The sequence below is a fragment of the Lynx canadensis genome, chromosome C2, assembly GCF_007474595.2.
Source record: "Lynx canadensis isolate LIC74 chromosome C2, mLynCan4.pri.v2, whole genome shotgun sequence".
NCBI lineage: Eukaryota > Metazoa > Chordata > Mammalia > Carnivora > Felidae > Lynx > Lynx canadensis.
In genome coordinates this window covers 24,230,422-24,251,543 of record NC_044311.2, presented here as the reverse complement: position 1 = coordinate 24,251,543, position 21,122 = coordinate 24,230,422, and the positions used below count along the sequence as shown (strand labels likewise).

At 37.7% G+C, this 21,122-nt stretch overlaps 1 protein-coding gene across 7 annotated transcripts in view; it reads right to left on the bottom strand.

Annotated features, from left to right (window-relative positions):
- Positions 1-21,122, bottom strand: part of TBC1D5 (TBC1 domain family member 5) — a 550,248-nt gene that overhangs the window by 239,325 nt on the left and 289,801 nt on the right. For all 7 annotated transcript variants that reach the window (XM_032594665.1, XM_030328643.1, XM_030328649.1 and 4 more), the window contains 4 exons: positions 7,093-7,201; positions 5,509-5,598; positions 5,334-5,408; positions 3,884-3,951 (listed from right to left, as the gene is read on the bottom strand). In XM_032594665.1, coding sequence (XP_032450556.1) covers positions 3,884-3,951; positions 5,334-5,408; positions 5,509-5,598; positions 7,093-7,201 — 342 coding nt within the window. The remainder of the gene's footprint in view (positions 1-3,883; positions 3,952-5,333; positions 5,409-5,508; positions 5,599-7,092; positions 7,202-21,122) is intronic.

Sequence of the window (21,122 nt, the reverse complement as noted above, 5' to 3'; positions counted from 1 at the left end):
TGGACCACAAAACACACCTTAAGCAATTTGGCAGAGAGAAAATCATGCAAAGTCTGCTCTGAGACCACAATAGAGTTAAACTAGACATCAGTAACAGAGAGAGAGCTGGAAAACTCTAAAAGAGAACCGTCTGTGTGTTAGGGGGTCTGGGTAAGTCCGTTCTTGTGCAGACCACAAAGAGTCATAGAAGGCTTTAGATTAGGCAAGTAGCATGACTCAAAGTGTGCTTTGAGAAAATAAGGCTGGAACACATGGATTTGACTAGAGGAGAAAGAGAATGAATCTGAAGAGAAAACTAAACAAGTGAGAGACTCTAGGAAAGAGGTAAAAAAGAACCTAACACAAGGCAGTAAAAATGGAAGGGAATTCATTGAACGTGAGAAATCTACATATAATGACATCCTAACCCATATTTACAAATATAAACTGCATATCCTCAATCTATCTACTCCTAACCATCTTTATTATTACACCTTTAGTCTAAGTCACTAACACTACTTAACTTGGGATACCACAAGACTCCTAGCTATTTTCCCAGCTTCCTTGTGGATCTATCTCTATTCACCCCACTGCACAGGAGCCACAATGATCTTTTTAGATATCACACCTCTGCTCAATATCCTCCAATGGCTTCTCATTGCAACTGCAATAAAATCCAAACTCCTTACTTGGCCTGCAGGACTGCTTGACCGGCATCTGCTTTCTCGCAGATTTCCCCTCTTACATCGCTTGCTTCCAGCCGTACCTGCCCCCCTTCAGTTTCTCAAAATATTTTCACGAAGGGACTTTGCACTAACTGTTCCCTCTGCCTGGAATATTCTTTCCCTAGATCTTCACAGGGCTGGCTTTTAAAAATTTTTCACATCTCAGCTCAAATGTCATCTTCTCAGAGATGCCTTTTCTAATCACTGTTCCTAAAACAGCCATCCCTGTAACTATCCTATCACCCTGCTTTATTTCTTCACAGCAATTACCACCCTCCACAATCATCTTCTTTATCTATACATGCTGATTGTCTCACCCCACCCCCATCCCTCCAACACTAAAATGTATATCCCATGAAAGCAGGACCTTGTCTGTCTTATCCGCCACTCTGTTCCCACAATGCAAAGGATAAGCCTGGAACATAGCAGACATTCAGTAAACATACATTCCAAGAAACAGAATTCTTATCGCAGATGCTGGTGAATGAGTAACACTACATAACATTCACTGAGCTGTATTTCTTCCTTTCTTCCCCTATGGCATAATGAGGTGCTTTACAGACTGGATTGAAAACCTTGGATTTTAGATCATGTGGTGCCTTATAAAAAGAGTGTATTACCTAAAGTAGTATAATTATTCAAGCTATTTGGCTTTTATCATTAGGCAATTTGGTGGCTTAAAGTGAGATTGACAGTCTTACCTTACAAGCTAATTCATTTGCCATAGAATTTATAGAGAGATGGCAAGGAGACTTACTTACTCTAAATGTGGAGGAGAACCATGGGAGAGGCTTCTGAGGAAGAAGATGTGTAACCCCCTCCATTCTATGCTGTGAACTATAAGGTCTCCTGACTGCCATCCCTGAATCTCAGGATTGCAAACTGAATTAAAATGTACCAGTGGAGACCAATTGTAAGAAAAAAAGTCAGCCATATATGTGTTATACACACACACACACACACACACACACGCCCAGTTTTATATGAAAAATACACAGAAGATATAAAACCAAATAGTTCTTGGGGCGCCTGGGTGGCTCAGTCGGTTAAGCATCAACTTCGGCTGAGGTCATGATCTCACGGTTCATGAGTTCGAGCCCCGCGTCGGGCCCTGTGCTGTCAGCTTGGAGCCTGGAGCCTGCTTCAGATTCTGTGTCTCCCTCTCTCTCTGCCCTTCCCCCGCTCACACACCCTCTCTCTCTCTCTCTCTCTCTCTCTCTCTCTCTCTCTCAAAAATAAATAAAAAAAAAAACATTAATTAAAAAAAAATAGTTCCAAGAACACAGTTTTCAAGAAGTAACACTTTCTCACACAGCAAAGCAGAAATGTTTGCGCTAAGTAACCAAAATGATCAACAGGCTCTCAGTGCCACTTCCTATGTGGTTTGGCTGTCTGAGCTTTATTTTCCCCTTCTCTTTGTTTGTTTTGTCTTTTAGCCAATGTGGCCGACAGGGCCTCTGAGTGTGTGCTTCTGCTCAGTGCCATGGTGCCTCTTTTCATTTGGTAACAGTAGAAAGATTGGTCATAATCCTTCTTATTAGCCACTTTAAGCTGAAGATGTCAAAGTTTCTAAGATAACTGCCTACCAATGTTTTAAAAAAGGGATACCTTTACTCTTTGGTCAGCAATATATACCATGCATTTTGTTTTTTAAGAGGTCTGCTTTATTGCCACTGATTATACAGTTACTTAAACTATTGGTGAGGAAATTCATTCTTTTGTTTTTTCTAACAAATATTTGAGTGTCTTCTGAGCACCAGTATAATGGCATTCTACTTTCTGAAACTACATACTAGAGGTCAAGCATTGCCACCCAGCTCCTCTGAGAGTAGTTTCCCTATTATCGGTTACTCCTTGGTTAACCAGATAACTCAGCTCATCAAAATGATCCCATACCTCTCACTCCCCAACCTGCCACCATTGCCAGTTACATACAGTTCTATCATACTCTGAACGTTTGTTCATTCATTCTTTCTTCCTTCCTTTCTTCTTTCCTTTCTTCCTTTCTTCTTTCCTTCCTTCCTAACTTCCTTTCTTTCTTTCAAGTAAGCTCTAGGCCCAACGTGGGGCTTGAACCCACAACCCTAAGATCAAGAGTTGCATGCTCTACTGACTGAGCCAGCCAGACACCCCTCCACTGATTTTCATTTTAAAATAGAAAATTTGATTTGTCCAATATGTAGTATAATCTTAATAGCAGTCTATGTCATCTGATTATTCTGTGTTTGGGACCTAGAAAGAGATGAATGTCAGAGAACCAGAGGCCTTGACCTTGTTGTGTAATAGGTCTAGCAGGAACTGAACTAGCAGTGGGGTAGATGTGCCAAGCTGCAGTACGACCGGGAAGAAGGCACTAGGGATATCCATGACTCTGCAAATATGTGGCGTGTCCTAGATCCCGCTGGTTAGATCAAATTTACTAACATTTATGTAATTGTTTACAGTTTAAAGTGTAAACGTATCAAAATACTACGTTTATTAATCTACAACAGTCCTTTGAGGCAGTTAACTATTATTCCCATTTTACAGAAAAGGACACTGAGGAGGAAAGACGTTAGTTGAAAGTAATCTGCCTAAGATTATACCGTGTGTTGCTAGAACTTATCTTAGGACCTTTCTACACAAATTCCATGTACTTCCCACTACATGATCCAGCAAAATGAAGCCTAATATATAAAAGTTACAGATATTAACTATGTGCTAAGTAAACAACTCTTGCACGCGGGAAATACTAAGTAGACTGGGAGAAGAGTTTGTTTGCAAACCTGAATGATTTTGAGAGAGAAATAAGGAGGGTAAAAATAATAGTTGTCATTTAAAAAGTAATTTGGTTAGAAAGGGATTCAAAGGTGTAAAGCAAGAGACAAATGTGTGTAAGAATACTAGTACTATGACAACATAATATAACCTTAATCAGAGCACATGACTTCAAAATTGTTGAAAATTGAAAAGTGGATTAAATATTATTTTAAGATTATCAATATTTTAATTTATTTTTAAAAAGAGGAAACTGTATTTTAAGAATAGAAAATAATCGTTACTACCAAAAATGGCCAAAAAAACTTTGTTTTTAACACAAGGAAAATACTGCATTTAATTAGAGCTTCTCTATGGATTTTGTATTTTGCCCAAGTTACAAAGAGATAACATCAATTTGTATCACTGAAAGTTCTACATACGTTCTTTTGACATCTTGTTCAATCATCGATCGAAGTTCTTTATCTTGAAAGAATTTATTCCAAAGACTCTGAAATAAGGAAAACAACCTATTTAAAATAATCCCACACCTTTGCTTGACTTTTATGATATCATTTAATAATTTAAATGATCAAATTTATCCTTCTCTGAGTTATCATTTCACATTGCAAAGGAAACCTGAAATTGGAATAAAAATATTAAAAACTAATCTCAGAAACACATTCTTATACTAACATCAATTTTTCCAGTGATACATATACATAGTATAGTATGTATATTTAAAATTTTTGTATCATCTATATAAAATGAATGATAGCTTTACTGCCATACATCCACTACTTCCCTTACAAAAACAAAGAGGTCTGCTTGGGTTATAACAGGGCCATGGACCAACTGGTCTCAACTTGAACCTCACTTGAACTCCCAATGCACTAAGAAAGACACAGGAGTTTTTCTACAAAGCTTGGTTTCATGACCAGATAGATGTTTAGATCTATCTAAACATCTACTAAAATGTGAATTTAAGTAAAGTTTTAAAACTTACTTAATATTTTATGTAGCTCTCCTATAGACTATGTTGTAACAACTATATGTATCAGGAAAAAAAAGAAACACTAATATTAGGATATTAGCTGGAAAATATTTTCTGTTAGCAGGGAAACAGGAATTAAGAGCAGTAACCGAAGAAGATACACAATACCTCTAAGGCAGTAATTATTCTTAGTCTTCACTGGAATATGAGTGGAGACAGGCTGATCTTTTTCATTATCTTTAAAAACTTTTTTTTTTTTAAATTTTTAATGTTTATTTATTTTTGAGAGAGACAGAGCATGAGCCGGGGAGGGGCAGAGACAGAAAGAGACACAGAATCTGAAGCAGGCTCCAGGCTCTGAGCTGTCAGCACACAGCCCAACGTGGGGCTCAAACTCACGGGCAGCGAGATCGTAATCCGAGCCGAAGTCGGATACTTAGCTGACTAAGCCACCCAGGCACCCCTCTTTAAAAACTTCTGAATAGTTACTTTTCTTCTTGGATTAGTCCACCAAGTGAGCCCTATCTATCACCAAGTGAGTCCACCAAGTTATCATAAAGAGAGGCTTTCCTAGCCTCCCCACTGCCCACTACAAGCTTGATAAAACAGTTCTATCCCCCTCTTTATGCTCTTTGGTTTTACTCTGAGTTCTTATGGTCCCCTGAGACTTCTCCTCCATAGTGCCGTTCCACAGTAATACATCATAAACTTCCTATAACACAGGATGAATACAGTATGGAATAATTTCCATCAGGTTTTAGGTCATATAGTATACAGAGTAAAAAACAAAAAATTAGTTGGCACGAAATAACATTGCTTTCATGGTGGTTGATAACCAGTTTCATAAGCATATTCTTATGGGCAAAAGAAGTTGAGATATGAATAAAGATGAACTTTACCCCTTCGTCCTGTGAAAGAGGATTATTGATCATCAAATCTTGCTGGCCAACAACCTTTCTCGGGTTTGTGATGTGCTGGCAAAGAAAAAAAGAAAACACAAAGGTGAGAGTTGGACTGATCTGGACTTGAAAGCATACATAAGAAAACAATTATATTAATTAAAGTACAACTTACTATTTCTTTAACGTTGCTATACCATGCTCTTAATTCTTTAATTCTAGTTATCCACTGACTTTTATCTTGAGGAAGAACACAAAGAAATAGCTGTCAAGAAAAAAAAAAAAAGGAAACTTTTGTAAAAATCATAACAAGTAACATGTAAAACTATGCCAAACAGAGTCACCTGAAAACTGAAAGAGATATTCATATTCATTGTATTTCATATTCATATCATTCCAATTCCCAATAAAGTATATTTGGGAATGTTTAAGAAATATACATATTTGGATAATTTAAAAAGTGAACAAAGGCCAAAAAAACAAGATCACAAAAGCTACACCACAAAATTCAATCAACCTCCCTCCCAAATTTATATTAAAAATGAACAAGAAGAATTCATTGAGGTTCAAGTATAATTCCCATTTTAAATTCTTATGTTAATGGGCTATTGACAGACACAAAGTCCCATCATTAATCTCAAGGCTTAAGATTTGTCTTAAAACAGGCAGGTAAAGGACAGAGAAGAAACACCTGAGGGCACAGCTTGAGATATGAAGTGATTCCTTTTACAGCAGAAATGGAATCTGCAACTGGCAATCAGCATATGAAAATAACAAGCATTCTTAAAAAGACAAATTTGATTTAATTTAGTTTAATACAACATTAAAATAAATCTAGATTTGAGTTTATTTTTAGCAAACGAATGATACTGAAAGTTAAACAACAAGGAATGGGGGGTGGGGCACAAATATTTGTATACAAATATTCTAGCAGCAGGTCTCCTGCCTTTACTGCCTGCATCTAACAGAAGAAAAATGTATTTTAATTATTAAATCTAAATTATTAAATCTAAAACTGTCTAATACATCATGTGTTTCTTACTGTCTTTACTTGCACAGACTCTGTATGCTTAATTTATGCAGATAAAACCTAAAAAACTTTCAGTAGAAGTCATTTCAGAAATAAGTCTAAACCTGCATTAATTCATTTTGAGAGAACAAAAAGGGACAATATTTCCAAGTAATTAAAAAGAGAACTACAGATTATTACTAGTTTTGGTAATCAGTGGCCCTTTCTCTTAAAAGACTGACCTAATTTTCTTCTACTTCTCTTTCTTGCTGCCCTTTGCTTTGTGTTTCTAGGAAAGAAACAAAAGGAAAGAAAGAAAGAAAGAGAGAAAGAGGAAAAATCTTTTCCATCTGCTGCTTCTGAAGTGAAAAGGGAAGGTGCCTCAATGAAGGCAGGCACTGGATACAACAGGAACCTGAGAGTAAAACCGCCTCTACTCCTGCCCACCTTCAAGGATGTCTGCCAAAACCTCTGGGGAATGTAAAGGTGTTGCTTTGAATTCCACACCATCAAATGAGATGAAAGAATAGTTATTTCAAATGACTCCTTTACCGTACCAGTTATTCGAGACTAAGGTGGTTCAACCTTATTAGTAAATGTCCTATGAAAGATAAACATGGATGGCCAAAACATCGAGAGTGAAGTCTCCTGGAAAATTCAGTGATCCCCTGCATGGGTAATCTCCCAGGGCATCAGGTAATGTGTTGATATACTGCAACCACAAACTGTAAATAAATATTTTCTTCTTACCTTCCAGCAAATGCTGCGGAACCTGCTGCTTCTCAGCTGCCCATTAATCCCCTTCTGCCTTATTGTTGCCAAGTAATTGTTGTTTACAAATAGTTCTTCCCATTCTTTCCTATATGCAAGAAACCAAAAGCATGGGGATCCCTTTGTTAAAATTCTCTGCTTGGAGAGGAGTGCTACAGGAAATTAATTTTAAATAAGTCTAAGAAATGCAACTTTTAAAACGTATATATTTAGTTGTGTACTGTTTCTGAATGCATGGCTGTCTTTTTGGACACAGTTCTTCTGTAGATTTAATGAATATGTAGATCGCTATAATTATGCCAGCTACTGAAATTCATAATGTCTATGGAGGCTATTCCATTTCGTCTAAAATGTTGGTAGTGCAGTTCAGTGAAACAAGAAAAAAATGAATATTAATATAAATATATGACGGCTTTAGCCACTGACAAAGATATACCTGCTCCAAAAATACACAACAGAAAGGGTAGTGTTGATTATATTGGCTTCTCACATGAAATATCTGTTTAAATGAACCCATTTCTCTTTAGTGTCAGGCTGGGGAGTTAAATATAATAGAAGACTACTTTCTTTAACTTTTAGTGCTATTTACTATTGAAATCTCTGCAACTTCTTTCTACATGATCAGTTTTAAAATTTTAACAGGTGCAGGCAAATTTGAAAAAAAACATCAAAAAATTAAAAAGCCTCACTGTAAAAACTGTTAAAGGCAAGCTTGAGTACCTTGCAGTACCTATGGCTGAGTAGATAAACAACTGAAATATGCCTCCCAGGCACGCAGACACCAGGGGCCTAACACCTGTGCCTCATTAATATACAAGTAAATCTGCTCTACTGGGAAACAATTGGAAATTAATTGTCCCAAACCATTTACTGAGTTTGAATAAAGAAAGTAGACCTACATTCCTTGCATCTTGTACCAAGCTAAACATCAAGAACCATTCGTCAACAGTTGAGGCTACTGAGCACAGCTTTATGAAATATCTGAGTTCATAATGCCACAATATACTTACAATTTAAATTTTATTATCAAAGCTGAAACCCTGGCAAGCTCTTCAGTGCGACTTCCTCAAAAGAAAGCCTTTACAAGCCTCCATCAGCCTCCTATACGTGCAACTGTCACTGGCCAGACCCTACTCGTTTTGAGAAAGGACAGCCTTGACACCATGCTCTTTGGGCCAGTAATGCAACCTATTGCACACCTACAGTTAAAAAAAACAAACCTGACTGTGCAGTATCTTCTGCAGAGTTTTCCAGAAGAGTGACCAAGGCAATGACACCTTCCTAACTGCCTCAAACAGGAGACCTTCCAGTTCAGTCCTGCAGCATTGCTTCCCGCCACCCGCCCCCACCCGCCTTCTGCCAGGAAGGGCTAGTGGCGAAGGACACCAGATGAGATAAGCACTCCAACCCCATACTGGAAGAAATGCATTCCTACCACCATTCCGTGAAAATGTCTTACTCTCAACACTCCATTCATAAGAGAAAGTCATGTTTCATTTTTATTTTAATGTGCATTTGTATCATTAGTGAAAGTGAAAATCTGTCATGCTTTTGAGTCACTTTATTTCTTTTTAAAAACTTCCTTTCTTGTCCTTTGCCTATTTTAAGCATCATAGGAGAGTGGTTAAGAGAATGGATTGCAGGGGCACCTGGGTAGCTCAGTGACATCGGCTCAGGTTACAATCTCACAGTTTGTGGGTTTGAGCCCGCATGGGGCCCTGTGCTGACAGCTCAGAGCCTGGGACCTGCTTTGGATTCTGTATCTCCCTCTCTCTCTCCACCCCTCCCTGGCTCACACTCTCTCTCTCTCAAAAATAAATAAATTAAAAAAAAAAAAGAGAGAGAGAGAATGGATTGCAGAACCACACTCATGGGATAAAAAGAAAGCCATGCATTCACAGAAACAGTACACAATTTACTAGCTACTCACTAGCTATGCAAGCATGGCCAAGTTACTTAACCTCCCTGTGCCTCTGTTTCCTCATCTGTAAAATGAAATATAGCCTACCTCAAAGAATTATTATGAGGACTAAAATGCATGGCAAGCCCTCAGAAGCATGTCCAGCATATCACATTTTTTTAAAATAAATAGTAGTGTTCATAATAATTGTAACATTGTTTTTATTTTAGCATGCCTCATTATAGGTCCAAGGGAGGAGTTATTCATGTTAAAAATACCACAGCTTTGGGGCGCCTGGGTGGTGCAGTCGGTTAAGCGTCCGACTTCAGCCAGGTCACGATCTCGCGGTCCGTGAGTTCGAGCCCTGATCAGGCTCTGGGCTGATGGCTCAGAGCCTGGAGCCTGTTTCCGATTCTGTGTCTCCCTCTCTCTCTGCCCCTCCCCCGTTCATGCTCTGTCTCTCTCTGTCCCAAAAAAAATAAATAAACGTTGAAAAAAAAAATTAAAAAAAAAAAACTTAAAAAAAATACCACAGCTTTGTCTGCCACACATATTTTTAACCCAATTTCTTGATTTTCAACACAGTGAAACTTTTTCAATTTGTGTACTAATTTAAACCTAACATTTTTTTCTCTTGACGCTCTTTCTACTGTTTTCATGCTTAATTCTTAGCCACTCCAAGTTCAAAGAAATGTTTACTGAAATCTTTTTTTATCACACTAGTCCATTTGTAATACCTATAATTTTTTAAAATATATTGTCCATTTCCCAACAATGTCATCATATATTATCCACATCTCATATTCAAGTTTTGTTTTTATCCAGTTTTAGTAATACTTAAAGATGAGATAAGCAATGAGTACTTCTCAGAAAATGTATGTCTAAATAGCTTGTGGTCTGCAAGCAAAAAGCCCAGATTTTAAATGCATTCTGAACCCAAGAGGAATCAAAATACGTGCAAGACCATGCAGTTCCATGGCCTGAAATCACCAATACGTTCCAGATGAGAGGGAAGTGTGAGGCAACTTCCCCAGCCTCTTCCCAAATCAGCTCCTATTCACAGGTACCAAGACAGTGCGAAAGTAGACACAGCTGGGGGCTAGATTCATTGCCATCTTGTCAAGTTAAGCAGCCTTTTAAGGTCAAGTTACATACTACTTATGTAATGAAGGATAATTATTTGTTAGCTTAAATAAGACCCTAGGCCTTGATTACAGTGTGAGTAAAGAGAAAAGGAGACTGAGGCATGTGAAATGGAAACATTATCTTTGGAATTCACAATCATTTAAATTTATTCATGGTACTTATAGTTCCAATTAAGGCTTAACACCTCAAACTGATGACTAGCCCTAACAACAGAGGAACTTACAGAGGCCACAAGATAACTTATTGTCTTTCTCCTCTATGGAATAGTGTTTTATTAATAAACAGTGATACAGAGTAATAATAAACACAATAAACATTTAGTGCCTACTATGTGCTTAGCACTCACAGACATCAGAAAAAGCATTAAGTTATGTAAACCAGTAATAATATGGTTAAGGCGAAGCACTCTGGTAGTACAGAGAGGGCAGAAATAGTTTTACAGGGGTGCCTGGGTGGCTCAGTCGGTTAAGTGTCCGGTTTCGGCTCAGGTCATGACCTCACGGTTCCTGGGTTCGAGCCCTGCGTCGGGCTCAGTGCTGACAGCTAGGAGCCTGAAGCCTGCTTCGGACTCTGTATCTCCCTCTCTCCCACTCACACTCTGTTTCTCTCTCTCTCTCAAAAATAAATAAACATTTTAAAAAAATTTTTAAAGAAATAGGTTTACACCTAAAAATTAAAACTTCGTGTAGAAAACAATAGTAGCACTAGAGGCACTCAAATGCTACCCCAAGAGCTGGGCTGTTAGAGCTTGAACAGCCCAAGCTGAACCAAAATACAAGTTTTTTACAATCACAAATACAAATGGCGAACTACTCCTGAACTCAGAACAAGACGTGGAAGAATAAGTTGTTTAGGAGTCAGTGAAGGAATTTTTCAGATTAATTAACAAAAACAAAAGAGAGGTAGTTCCTAAACTCTCTCTTATATCAAAAAAAAAAAAAAAAAAAAAAGAAAAGTATACAGTGTGCCTGTAACAGCCAAAATCTGACAATGATGCTATTAAAATGCTAAAAAAAAATCCTGATATGTTAAAATATATAATATTTTAAGTAAATAACTTTCAACCTTTACAACAACTCTCCTGCAGTGTATATTTTTAACCCCTCTTTATCAGTGAGGAAACTAAGGCTCAGAAAAATTGAATAAGAAGGAAAAAAAAGAATTAGTAAAAGCATCTTCCTGGAATAACATGGAAACAACACTAAAAGGGAAACATACTGCAGACATCAAAGGATAAAAATGGCCTCTCGCAAGAAGGCAAGACAAGAATATGACCTCAGATTTTCTTCCTTAGACTTCTAGTTTTTGAGAAGGGTACAGAGTCCAAGGGTACAGAGATAAGTTTTCACCAGTTGGACTGAGAAAATAAGTCAATAGCTCCTGTGAGTGGTTAAAAACAACCTGGGGTATTTAGGTGTGGAACCACTCACTGCAAGGGAACAGATTCTAGAGAGACACCTGGGCCTTAAGGACTCCCTTGACAAAGCACTTGTGCCATCTAGTGGCAACCACTAAGCCTTGCAGGCACTGGGTCCCTAAAAACAACCAGCATCTAAGGAGGGAAAGGCAAATAGTGGTTTCCTTTCTGCAGCCAATGGTAATGGATTGGTAGTGACTACCATGGAAGCACTGTGTCAAGAAGGATTCTGAGGATACCAGGTGCTCCTCAGAGAAGAACACTGTGACTGATTAAAAATGCTGGCCTTGAGTGTTGAAGTCATTTCTAAGTAAATGAAATCAACTTTTGCAGCAGCAATTGAAGGAGGTCTCTCCTCCAAGAATACCTATTTAGGTAGCTAAGACTCTTGGCAATGTGTTTTTGTTTTTGTTTTTTGATATGGAAATCAACTAGAATATGCAGTGATAAGCTGCATGATCATAAAGAGATCTCTATTTCTAATTATATATATTTATGTAGTATTTTCCCAAGATATGCACATAAAATTGGTATAAAACTAGTCAGTACTTTCTAAATTTAATTGTTTAAGTACTTTGGTAACCTAAATAATGCATAAATTCCTTGATTATGTGGCAATTCTGGACTAGAAAATTTCTGAATTGCTCCACATGATGACATACTAGACAAACAATTTTATAATGTCTATTTTATACGATGATTTCTACCCCATTTTCATGCATTACTTGGGCAGGGAGCAATGTCTCTATGGGGCTAACTAAAGAAACTCAAACAACTACGACGACTGAAAACAATTCAGAGACCACATCCCGTCGAGTACTGAGGATCTCCAATACTTGGTAAAGAGGAGACACTCTGGTTTTCACTGATAAAGAAACTGCTGAGGGGAAGGTACAAGGGACTATCACCACGGGGGAACTGCAACAGGTCACAGAGAAGGGAGACCTAAGAGGGAGGAATGGTAAGGAGGTGGTATGGTGAAGGAGCTCCGCAGAGATGATCCCATACTTTACAAGGTCAGCTAGTCCTCGATCATTTCATTTTTGGAGACCTGACTAGACTAATAGCAGCACTAAAGGCCAGGCTAAAATAAAGGTGATCTTTAAGCAGAATGAGACCAGAGTTCGATGCATAGAATATTTGACGGTGTGAAAGCACAAGGTAAGAAAACAGTTTTATGATCCTAAAGCACATGGCAAATTTGAAACAACTGCCAATGAATTCCCATAAGTGCTTTATCAGATGTGTAAGTAAAAGGACACAATAAACTTTTAAATCTGTATGGAAATATATTAGTTATTTTTACTAATGAAAGGACTGCACATAAATCCAATATTCCAAGTAAAAGAGTATGTAGTTTTATGCCATCTTAAGTATGATTTTAAAAATACTATTCAAATAGAACAAGGAACATCCAACTAAAAAAAAATCAATGGAAATATGAGAAGTGTAAATTAGGTATGTCAGCATCAGACTGTAAAGTGTGGCACCAGATATGGGTAAGCTACAACATTAGGACTGCAGGTGCCAAGATCAACCAGATAAACACTGATGTTATCTATAATTACCTCATTTTTAGCTTAAATCACAGGTAATGAGGGAACTCAGAGACTCTAAAAGGCAATTAGAAACTGTACTGGCTTTTTTGCTTCCTGTATCAGGAATTTTTAAAAACTTACTTTTATTTAAAGCTTTTTTTTTCTCCATAATGAACCATCAGGGCATATCACTTATACATATATAAATAAATATAAAAACAGAATGCACAATTACTCACAAGCTTAAAATGGATTTCTTTCTATGTCTAGGTGAAATATGTTCTCATATGGTGAGGCTCCATTGAAACAAAGGCAACAAATAGTTCACTGTGTGGAGGTTTGTTAAAATTAATTTATGATGATGCTCTGATTTGGGCTTGGAATTAACTCTGAATTGAAAAATCTTGAACTGCCACCTCAATATCCACAAGGACACAAAGAACTGAGCTAGTTTTGGACAGTCAGAAAATTCTTTTTCTAAAAAACATGGATCATTTTCTTTAAAATATAATGTTTAAGAGCTTCTAAATTCAAGATCATATTATGTAGGGAAAGTCAACAAACATGCCTTTAGAAAAGGAATCAAGAAAAGCTGTATCACAAGGTCATAAAAAATTAAGTATATAATAAAGGTCATTAGACTATCAAAGGAATGGCATTTAGAAACGAGGTGAGAAATGGATCCTGTACCAAACCATCTCTATGAAGTTGTCTGGAATGAATATAGTTTATATTCCATAGTTCACTGATGTTTCTTGTATAAGGAACTCCTGGAGACACCTTCCTGCAGACTTCTCCCACCTGCGTTCCATCCCCACTGCACCACGTTTACCTTGCTATTTGGATACAAGCAGGGACTTGATACCTAACTCTCCACATGATGAAGAATTTGCCACACAGTCTATAATGTAAACAATACTATGAAAGAAATGCTTATAGAACTGAGAACAAATTATTTTGCAGTAACTCAGAAACAGGCATTTATTTAGCAAAATCTGATATCCTAATTAAAAGCCAATCTTATTTCATAAACCATGTTTTCAAGACTGGGTTGACTTATAGGATATTACACATATAGAAATACATGTATGCTTCAGATAAATACTTTCTCTTAAAGAGATTTAAATGGATTAAAACTGAATCCATCATTCATTTGATAATCTGTAGATCAGCAGTATCCAACAGAATTTTCTGAAGTAACAGAAATGTTCTATATCTGACTGTCCAATAGGGTAATCATTAATCACATGTAGCTACTAAGCTGATGAAATAAGGCTAGTGCAATTCAAGAACTACATATTTTATCTTAATTAATTTAAACCTAAATTTAAATAGCTTCATGTCACCAGGTTGTTCCTATAGTGAACATCAAAATTCAAAGTGTTTTAAGAATAAACCATTCATGTATACATTTAACTTTGAAAGTAAAACCTGTAACATAAGTATACACATGATACATATCACCTATAGTGTTACGGGGGAAAGAAGACAGATACACGTTAAAAGTTAAATAGTACTGGGAACCTGGGGGACTCAGTCTAGGTTAAGCGTCAGACTTCGGCTCAGGTCATTAACTCGCGGTTTGTGGGTTTGAACCCCGGGTCAAGCTCTGTGCTGACAGCTTAGAGCCTGGAGCCTGCTTCAGATTTTCCTCTCTCTGTCCTGCCCATGCTCAGGTTCTGTCTCTGTCTCTCAAAAATAAATAAAAATGTTAAGAAAATTTTTTTTAAAGTTCAACAGTACAAGTAGTTATAAAGTCAAGATAATTCCGTAAGAGATGTAACACAGTATAGAATTAATTCTAAATGAATGGGGTGCTACTAATAAGGTCAGATATAGATGTAATATTTTTTTCTTTTTTGTCTCTGATTGCCTTTCCCTGTCTATGACTCTGTCTCTACCACCACCCCACTGCCTCTTGCTTCCTCCCACCTCCTTCTTCTCATACACACACATAAAAGTTAGGGAAGCAAACCTTTAGTGATGACAGGTAACAAAAATGATCAATGCTGCAAAGAATCAGACCCAAGATTTGAATCATTAGCCTAATATGATCATATTAGACTGCCTCAAAGATCCAGGAAATGAAAATTTTAAATGGGAGATAAATGGGTCATGTGATAAAGTAAACTTTAGTTTAAGTCAATATGGACTTTATGGACTTTATACTTTCTTTGGATTAATGTGCCTAGGAAAGTAATTTCACATGGGCCTCTGAAAAGGTAAGGAAATATCTCTATCCAAGGGCCACTAGAAAATCTCACAATTTATAATTTAAAAGAAAAAAACTCACCACTATAAAAAATCCTATACTCGAATACCTCATTTACCCAGCATAAACAAAGACCAATATATGCCGCATATGTGATTTTTTTGGGGGGGGGGGGAGCAACATAAAAATGTTGAGAGTATCAGAATATTTCTAAATCTTGCAGAAATTTTTTTTTTCAACGTTTATTTATTTTTGGGACAGAGAGAGACAGAGCATGAACGGGGGAGGGGCAGAGAGAGAGGGAGACACAGAATCGGAAACAGGCTCCAGGCTCTGAGCCGTCAGCCCAGAGCCTGACGCGGGGCTCGAACTCACGGACTGTGAGATCGTGACCTGACTGAAGTCGGACACTTAACTGACTGCGCCACCCAGGCGCCCCTAAATCTTGCAGAAATTTTTGTATAAATGTGCTATACATTTGGAAAATGTATGGCCATTTGCCCCACATTAAATAACTCCACGCTGCTTTGCTTTTGGAGTTTTCCATTCTGTGTTAGTGGCATTTTTTTCATGACTATTGGCTACTAATTTGTGTAATGATTGTACATTAGCTTTTAGAAATCCTAAATCTACATCCCTCTGTCACTTGCTCAGCTTGCCGTTTTTGAAATAAAGACAAACTAGACTTTAAGCTTCATACATTCCAGCCTATTTCAACATCATAAACTATCATAATCTTTTCTAATTTAACAAAAATGTCAAATAAGACTGTGAAAGTAGAATAAGGACTGAAACGGCTCTTTTGCACCTAAACTAACATTTAATAAACAAATGTTTTGGTATTCTAATAGTTTCCCCTTATTTCTAAGTTTCTGGTTATATTCCAGCTGGTTGAAGCTATTAGAAATTTGACCTGTAAATAACTGATATGTCACTGTACATCCAAATATCAGCAGCCAATCCCATTCCCAGCCTCAGTCTTTGAGTTTGGTCAAGAAAGAATTCATGAATTCTTTTTTTTTTTTTTTAATTTAAGTTTTATTTATTTATTTTGAGGGGGGAGAGGGAGTAGGGAGGGGCAAAGAGAGAGGGAGAGAGAAAATCCCATGCAGGCTCAGGACTATCAGTGCAGAGTCTGGAACTAGGGAGTATGAGATCCTGACCAGAACTGAAGTCTGAAGCTTAACTGACTACGCCATCCAGGTGCTCCATCCACAGTCAAATTCTTAAGTGAGCAAACCATTAGTTGCAGTTGAGATCAAAGTACCCTCTCCAAGTAGGAGAGGAGGCAAGCCTAGAAGGCAACTGCAACAGGAGTCAGCTTGTCTTTCCTCTTTTTTTTCGTTTTTTTTTTTTTTTTTAATGTTTGCTAGGTTAAGGTTCCCAGCTAAGGGGTCTGACTGAGGCTGCTGGCAATCATCTAAGGGACTCCTCCTATGGAGCGGGGGGAGGGGTTGGCCCTATATGGTCCTTGTTGGAATGGTTAGGACAGCCATCCCCACATGCAGGGAGGGGGTCAAAATCACAATGTAAATGTATTATAATGAAGCTATACTCCTGGCTTAGACGCCTGAGGGTCTTAGGGGAGACTGCAGGTATCTCCCCCCCGCCCCCACCTCACCCCTTTCCTTAACTGCCTACTCTATCTCAAAAAAAAAGAAGGAAAAATCCCTATTCTGAATACCGTGTATAGGGGGTAAGGGAGAAAGGGTTGGGAGAAGACATTAAAGGAATCAGGGTGTGGAGACCTAATTTGAGTCTGCACTGTGTTTCCTATGTAGGCTAGAACACCAGTGGGAGTAGTATTTTTATTACTGATTTTTTTAAAAACAGTTGTTCTGCATCACAGTGGAAGATGAACCATTTTCTCATGACCTCCTTGTCCAAATTAAAGTATGTTTCATAAAAGTCCTGTCTTAGGCAGAAGTATTCTGCACTGATGAAATTTTATGTTATCTGAAAGCTCACCTACTTCAAGAGAACTCAAATCTCCTCCTGATTTTATGAGGCCTTTTGTTATTTTTTTATTCTGTTATCCATATGCTCAATAATTCAGATATTCCCAAATGAATGCCACAAAAGTTTCAATTATATGACCACAGATATCTTTACATGAACCAGAGATGTTTCCATAAAGCTGTCACATGGAATGCTAATATACAACAAAAATAAGCACAAAAAATGCTCATTTTCTATAGAGCTGTTTAAAATATTATGATTAGGAATGGCGCCTAGACATATAGAGGCAGGAAAGGGCGTTCCTTCTCTAGGTTCCACCAACAGTCCAGGTATAGGGGGAAAAAACAGGGATGGGAACAGTGTTAAAAATGTCAATCAGACTACCCGGGCTTTATTTATTTATCCCACTCCCTACACCTTCTTCTGGATCTCTTAAATAGAAACAAAGTAGTCCCCGTTCAGCCTACATAATCACAATATAAAAGAGAGAAATGGGGTCTGGGTTTGACCCAGGGGTCAGGTGGGGAGGGGCAAGCAAACAACAGCAGTTACTTAAGAGAATATAAACTCATTACTGAGTACTGAACAAAATCCACACAACACCAGGTCTGTGCCTGGTTCAATGACAGTAGAGCTCTGTTGCTCAAGACAACTTTAAGATCTAGAAGCATATTAAAAAATTGGAATGAGAGTCCAAAGATAGTGTTCAACTATCCTGTTTGGCTTCAAATAGGTTCAGAGACTTGGGCCTATCATCTGAATTACTCTACCAATCTGAACAAATAGCTTGAAATGCAATCTTTGAAAATCCTTGAAATAATATGTCAACCAGCTAAACTACTATATCTATCTCAGAACACTGCATCTCTGGGGCGCCTGGGTGGCGCAGTCGGTTAAGCGTCCGACTTCAGCCAGGTCACGATCTCGCGGTCCGTGAGTTCGAGCCCCGCGTCGGGCTCTGGGCTGATGGCTCAGAGCCTGGAGCCTGTTTCCGATTCTGTGTCTCCCTCTCTCTCTGCCCCTCCCCCGTTCATGTTCTGTCTCTCTCTGTCCCAAAAATAAATAAATGTTGAAAAAAAAAATTAAAAAAAAAAAAAAAAGAACACTGCATCTCTAATCATGAAATGAAAACTATGTCCATATGTTCAGATGATATTAGGACTTCTTTGAAATTTCAAATATTCTCTCATTAGAGGCTATTTTTTATTCCATAGCTGCTTTATTGATTTTTCCCATATTTCTAAGCACATAATATTCATTCTCAATTGTATCATTACCAACTATTTCATATAATATGTTTTGTGATTTAAAGATTCACATTTTCACCTCCCAGTTAAAATTTTTGATCATGGATTTAAATATATCAAACACCTATGATATAATAAAATCTAAAACTTTAATACTATCAAAACAGTAGGTCATGCAAAGTAACAATATCAACACAATGAAACAGATATATGTAAATACTCATATTGTAAGGACCACTGTAACTGTCTTTTATAACTAAGGGCATAATTTTATCACTAACAAATATAAGGCCAATTGATCTAACCATTCTAATAGTGCCAAAAAAACAAAAAACAAAGAATGAATTGCTTAGAGAGTAGAAAATGAAGACTGTCTTTTTTCATATCCACCTCACAAAAAATTCCTGTCCCTCTAGAATGTCTAGCAAGTTATTACCTTCCCCTTAACCATGACTTCCCCAACCCCTTAATTTTAACTACTCCATCCAAGGAAAATGCACCCCCATTATAACACTGGCCATAATCTACATTAGTTGCTTCCATGTCTGTCTCCCCTCCTACATGACAAGCGGGCAGCATTTACTTCTCTTTCAGTCTTGGAGGTTTAGCACGCTTGGCTTCCCTATAATGGATATACAATAAAGATCTTCAGAAAGACTGAAGATGTGTTAGGTCTCTTGAACAACAACAACAAAAAAGATATAAGAAATGTTAGAAAAACACTTCTGAAAGCTCTAGATTAGGGGGGAAAAAATGAAAAGAAAAAAAAAAAAAAAGGATTACTCCCCCCCTGCCACTTTTCCCCAGAAGGCAAGGTAATTTGATACAGAAAATACACAAACGCTGCATATCAATCTTTACTAAAATATTCTGTGAAAATTCCACCTTTAAACTGTATCTTTGAGACTTACAAACTTCATCAAATCAAAAATCAGTAATTAAGTCTTATATAGAGATAACTATAACTATAAAGCCGACCCATAAGTAAATAAACAAGCAAGCTATTTGTAAAATGTTTAAAAAGATTTATAACTTTTCATTTTTATTTATTTTTTTTTGTTTCTGTATCTTTATTTTCTTTTTTTTTTTTATATATGAAATTTATTGACAAATTGGTTTCCATTCAACACCCAGTGCTCATCCCAAAAGGTGCCCTCCTCAATACCCATCACCCACCCTCCCCTCCCTCCCACCCCCCATCAACCCTCAGTTTGTTCTCAGTTTTTAACAGTCTCTTATGCTTTGGCTCTCTCCCACTCTAACGTCCTTTTTTTTTTTTTTTTTTTTTTCCTTCCCCTCCCCCATGGGTTCCTGTTAAGTTTCTCAGGATCCACATAAGAGTGAAACCGTATGGTATCTGTCTTTCTCTGTATGGCTTATTTCACTTAGCATCACACTCTCCAGTTCCATCCACGTTGCTACAAAAGGCCATATTTCATTTTTTCTCATTGCCACGTAGTATTCCATTGTGTATATAAACCACAATTTCTTTATCCATTCATCAGTTGATGGCCATTTAGGCTCTTTCCATAATTTGGCTATTGTTGAGAGTGCTGCTATGAACATTGGGGTACAAGTGCCCCTGTGCATCAGTACTCCTGTATCCCTTGGGTAAATTCCTAGCAGTGCTATTGCTGGGTCATAGGGTAGGTCTATTTTTAATTTTCTGAGGAACCTCCACACTGCTTTCCAGAGCGGCTGCACCAATTTGCATTCCCACCAACAGTGCAAGAGGGTTCCCGTTTCTCCACATCCTCTCCAGCATCTATAGTCTCCTGATTTGTTCATTTTGGCCACTCTGACTGGCGTGAGGTGATACCTGAGTGTGGTTTTGATTTGTATTTCCCTGATAAGGAGCGACGCTGAACATCTTTTCATGTGCCTGTTGGCCATCTGGATGTCTTCTTTAGAGAAGTGTCTATTCATGTTTTCTGCCCATTTCTTCACTGGGTTATTTGTTTTTCGGGTGTGGAGTTTGGTGAGCTCTTTATAGATTTTAGATACTAGCCCTTTGTCCGATATGTCATTTGCAAATATCTTTTCCCATTCCGTTGGTTGCCTTTTAGTTTTGTTGGTTGTTTCCTTTGCTGTGCAGAAGCTTTTTATCTTCATAAGGTCCCAGTAATTCACTTTTGCTTTTAATTCCCTTGCCTTTGGGGATGTGTCGAGGAAGAGATTGCTACGGCTGAGGTCAGAGAGGTCTTTTCCTGCTTTCTCCTCTAAGGTTTTGATGGTTTCCTGTCTCACATTTAGGTCCTTTATCCATTTTGAGTTTATTTTTGTAAATGGTGTGAGAAAGTGGTCTAGTTTCAACCTTCTGCATGTTGCTGTCCAGTTCTCCCAGCACCATTTGTTAAAGAGGCTGTCTTTTTTCCATTGGATGTTCTTTCCTGCTTTGTCAAAGATGAGTTGGCCATACGTTTGTGGGTCTAGTTCTGGGGTTTCTATTCTATTCCATTGGTCTGTGTGTCTGTTTTTGTGCCAATACCATGCTGTCTTGATGATGACAGCTTTGTAGTAGAGGCTAAAGTCTGGGATTGTGATGCCTCCTGCTTTGGTCTTCTTCTTCAAAATTCCTTTGGCTATTCGG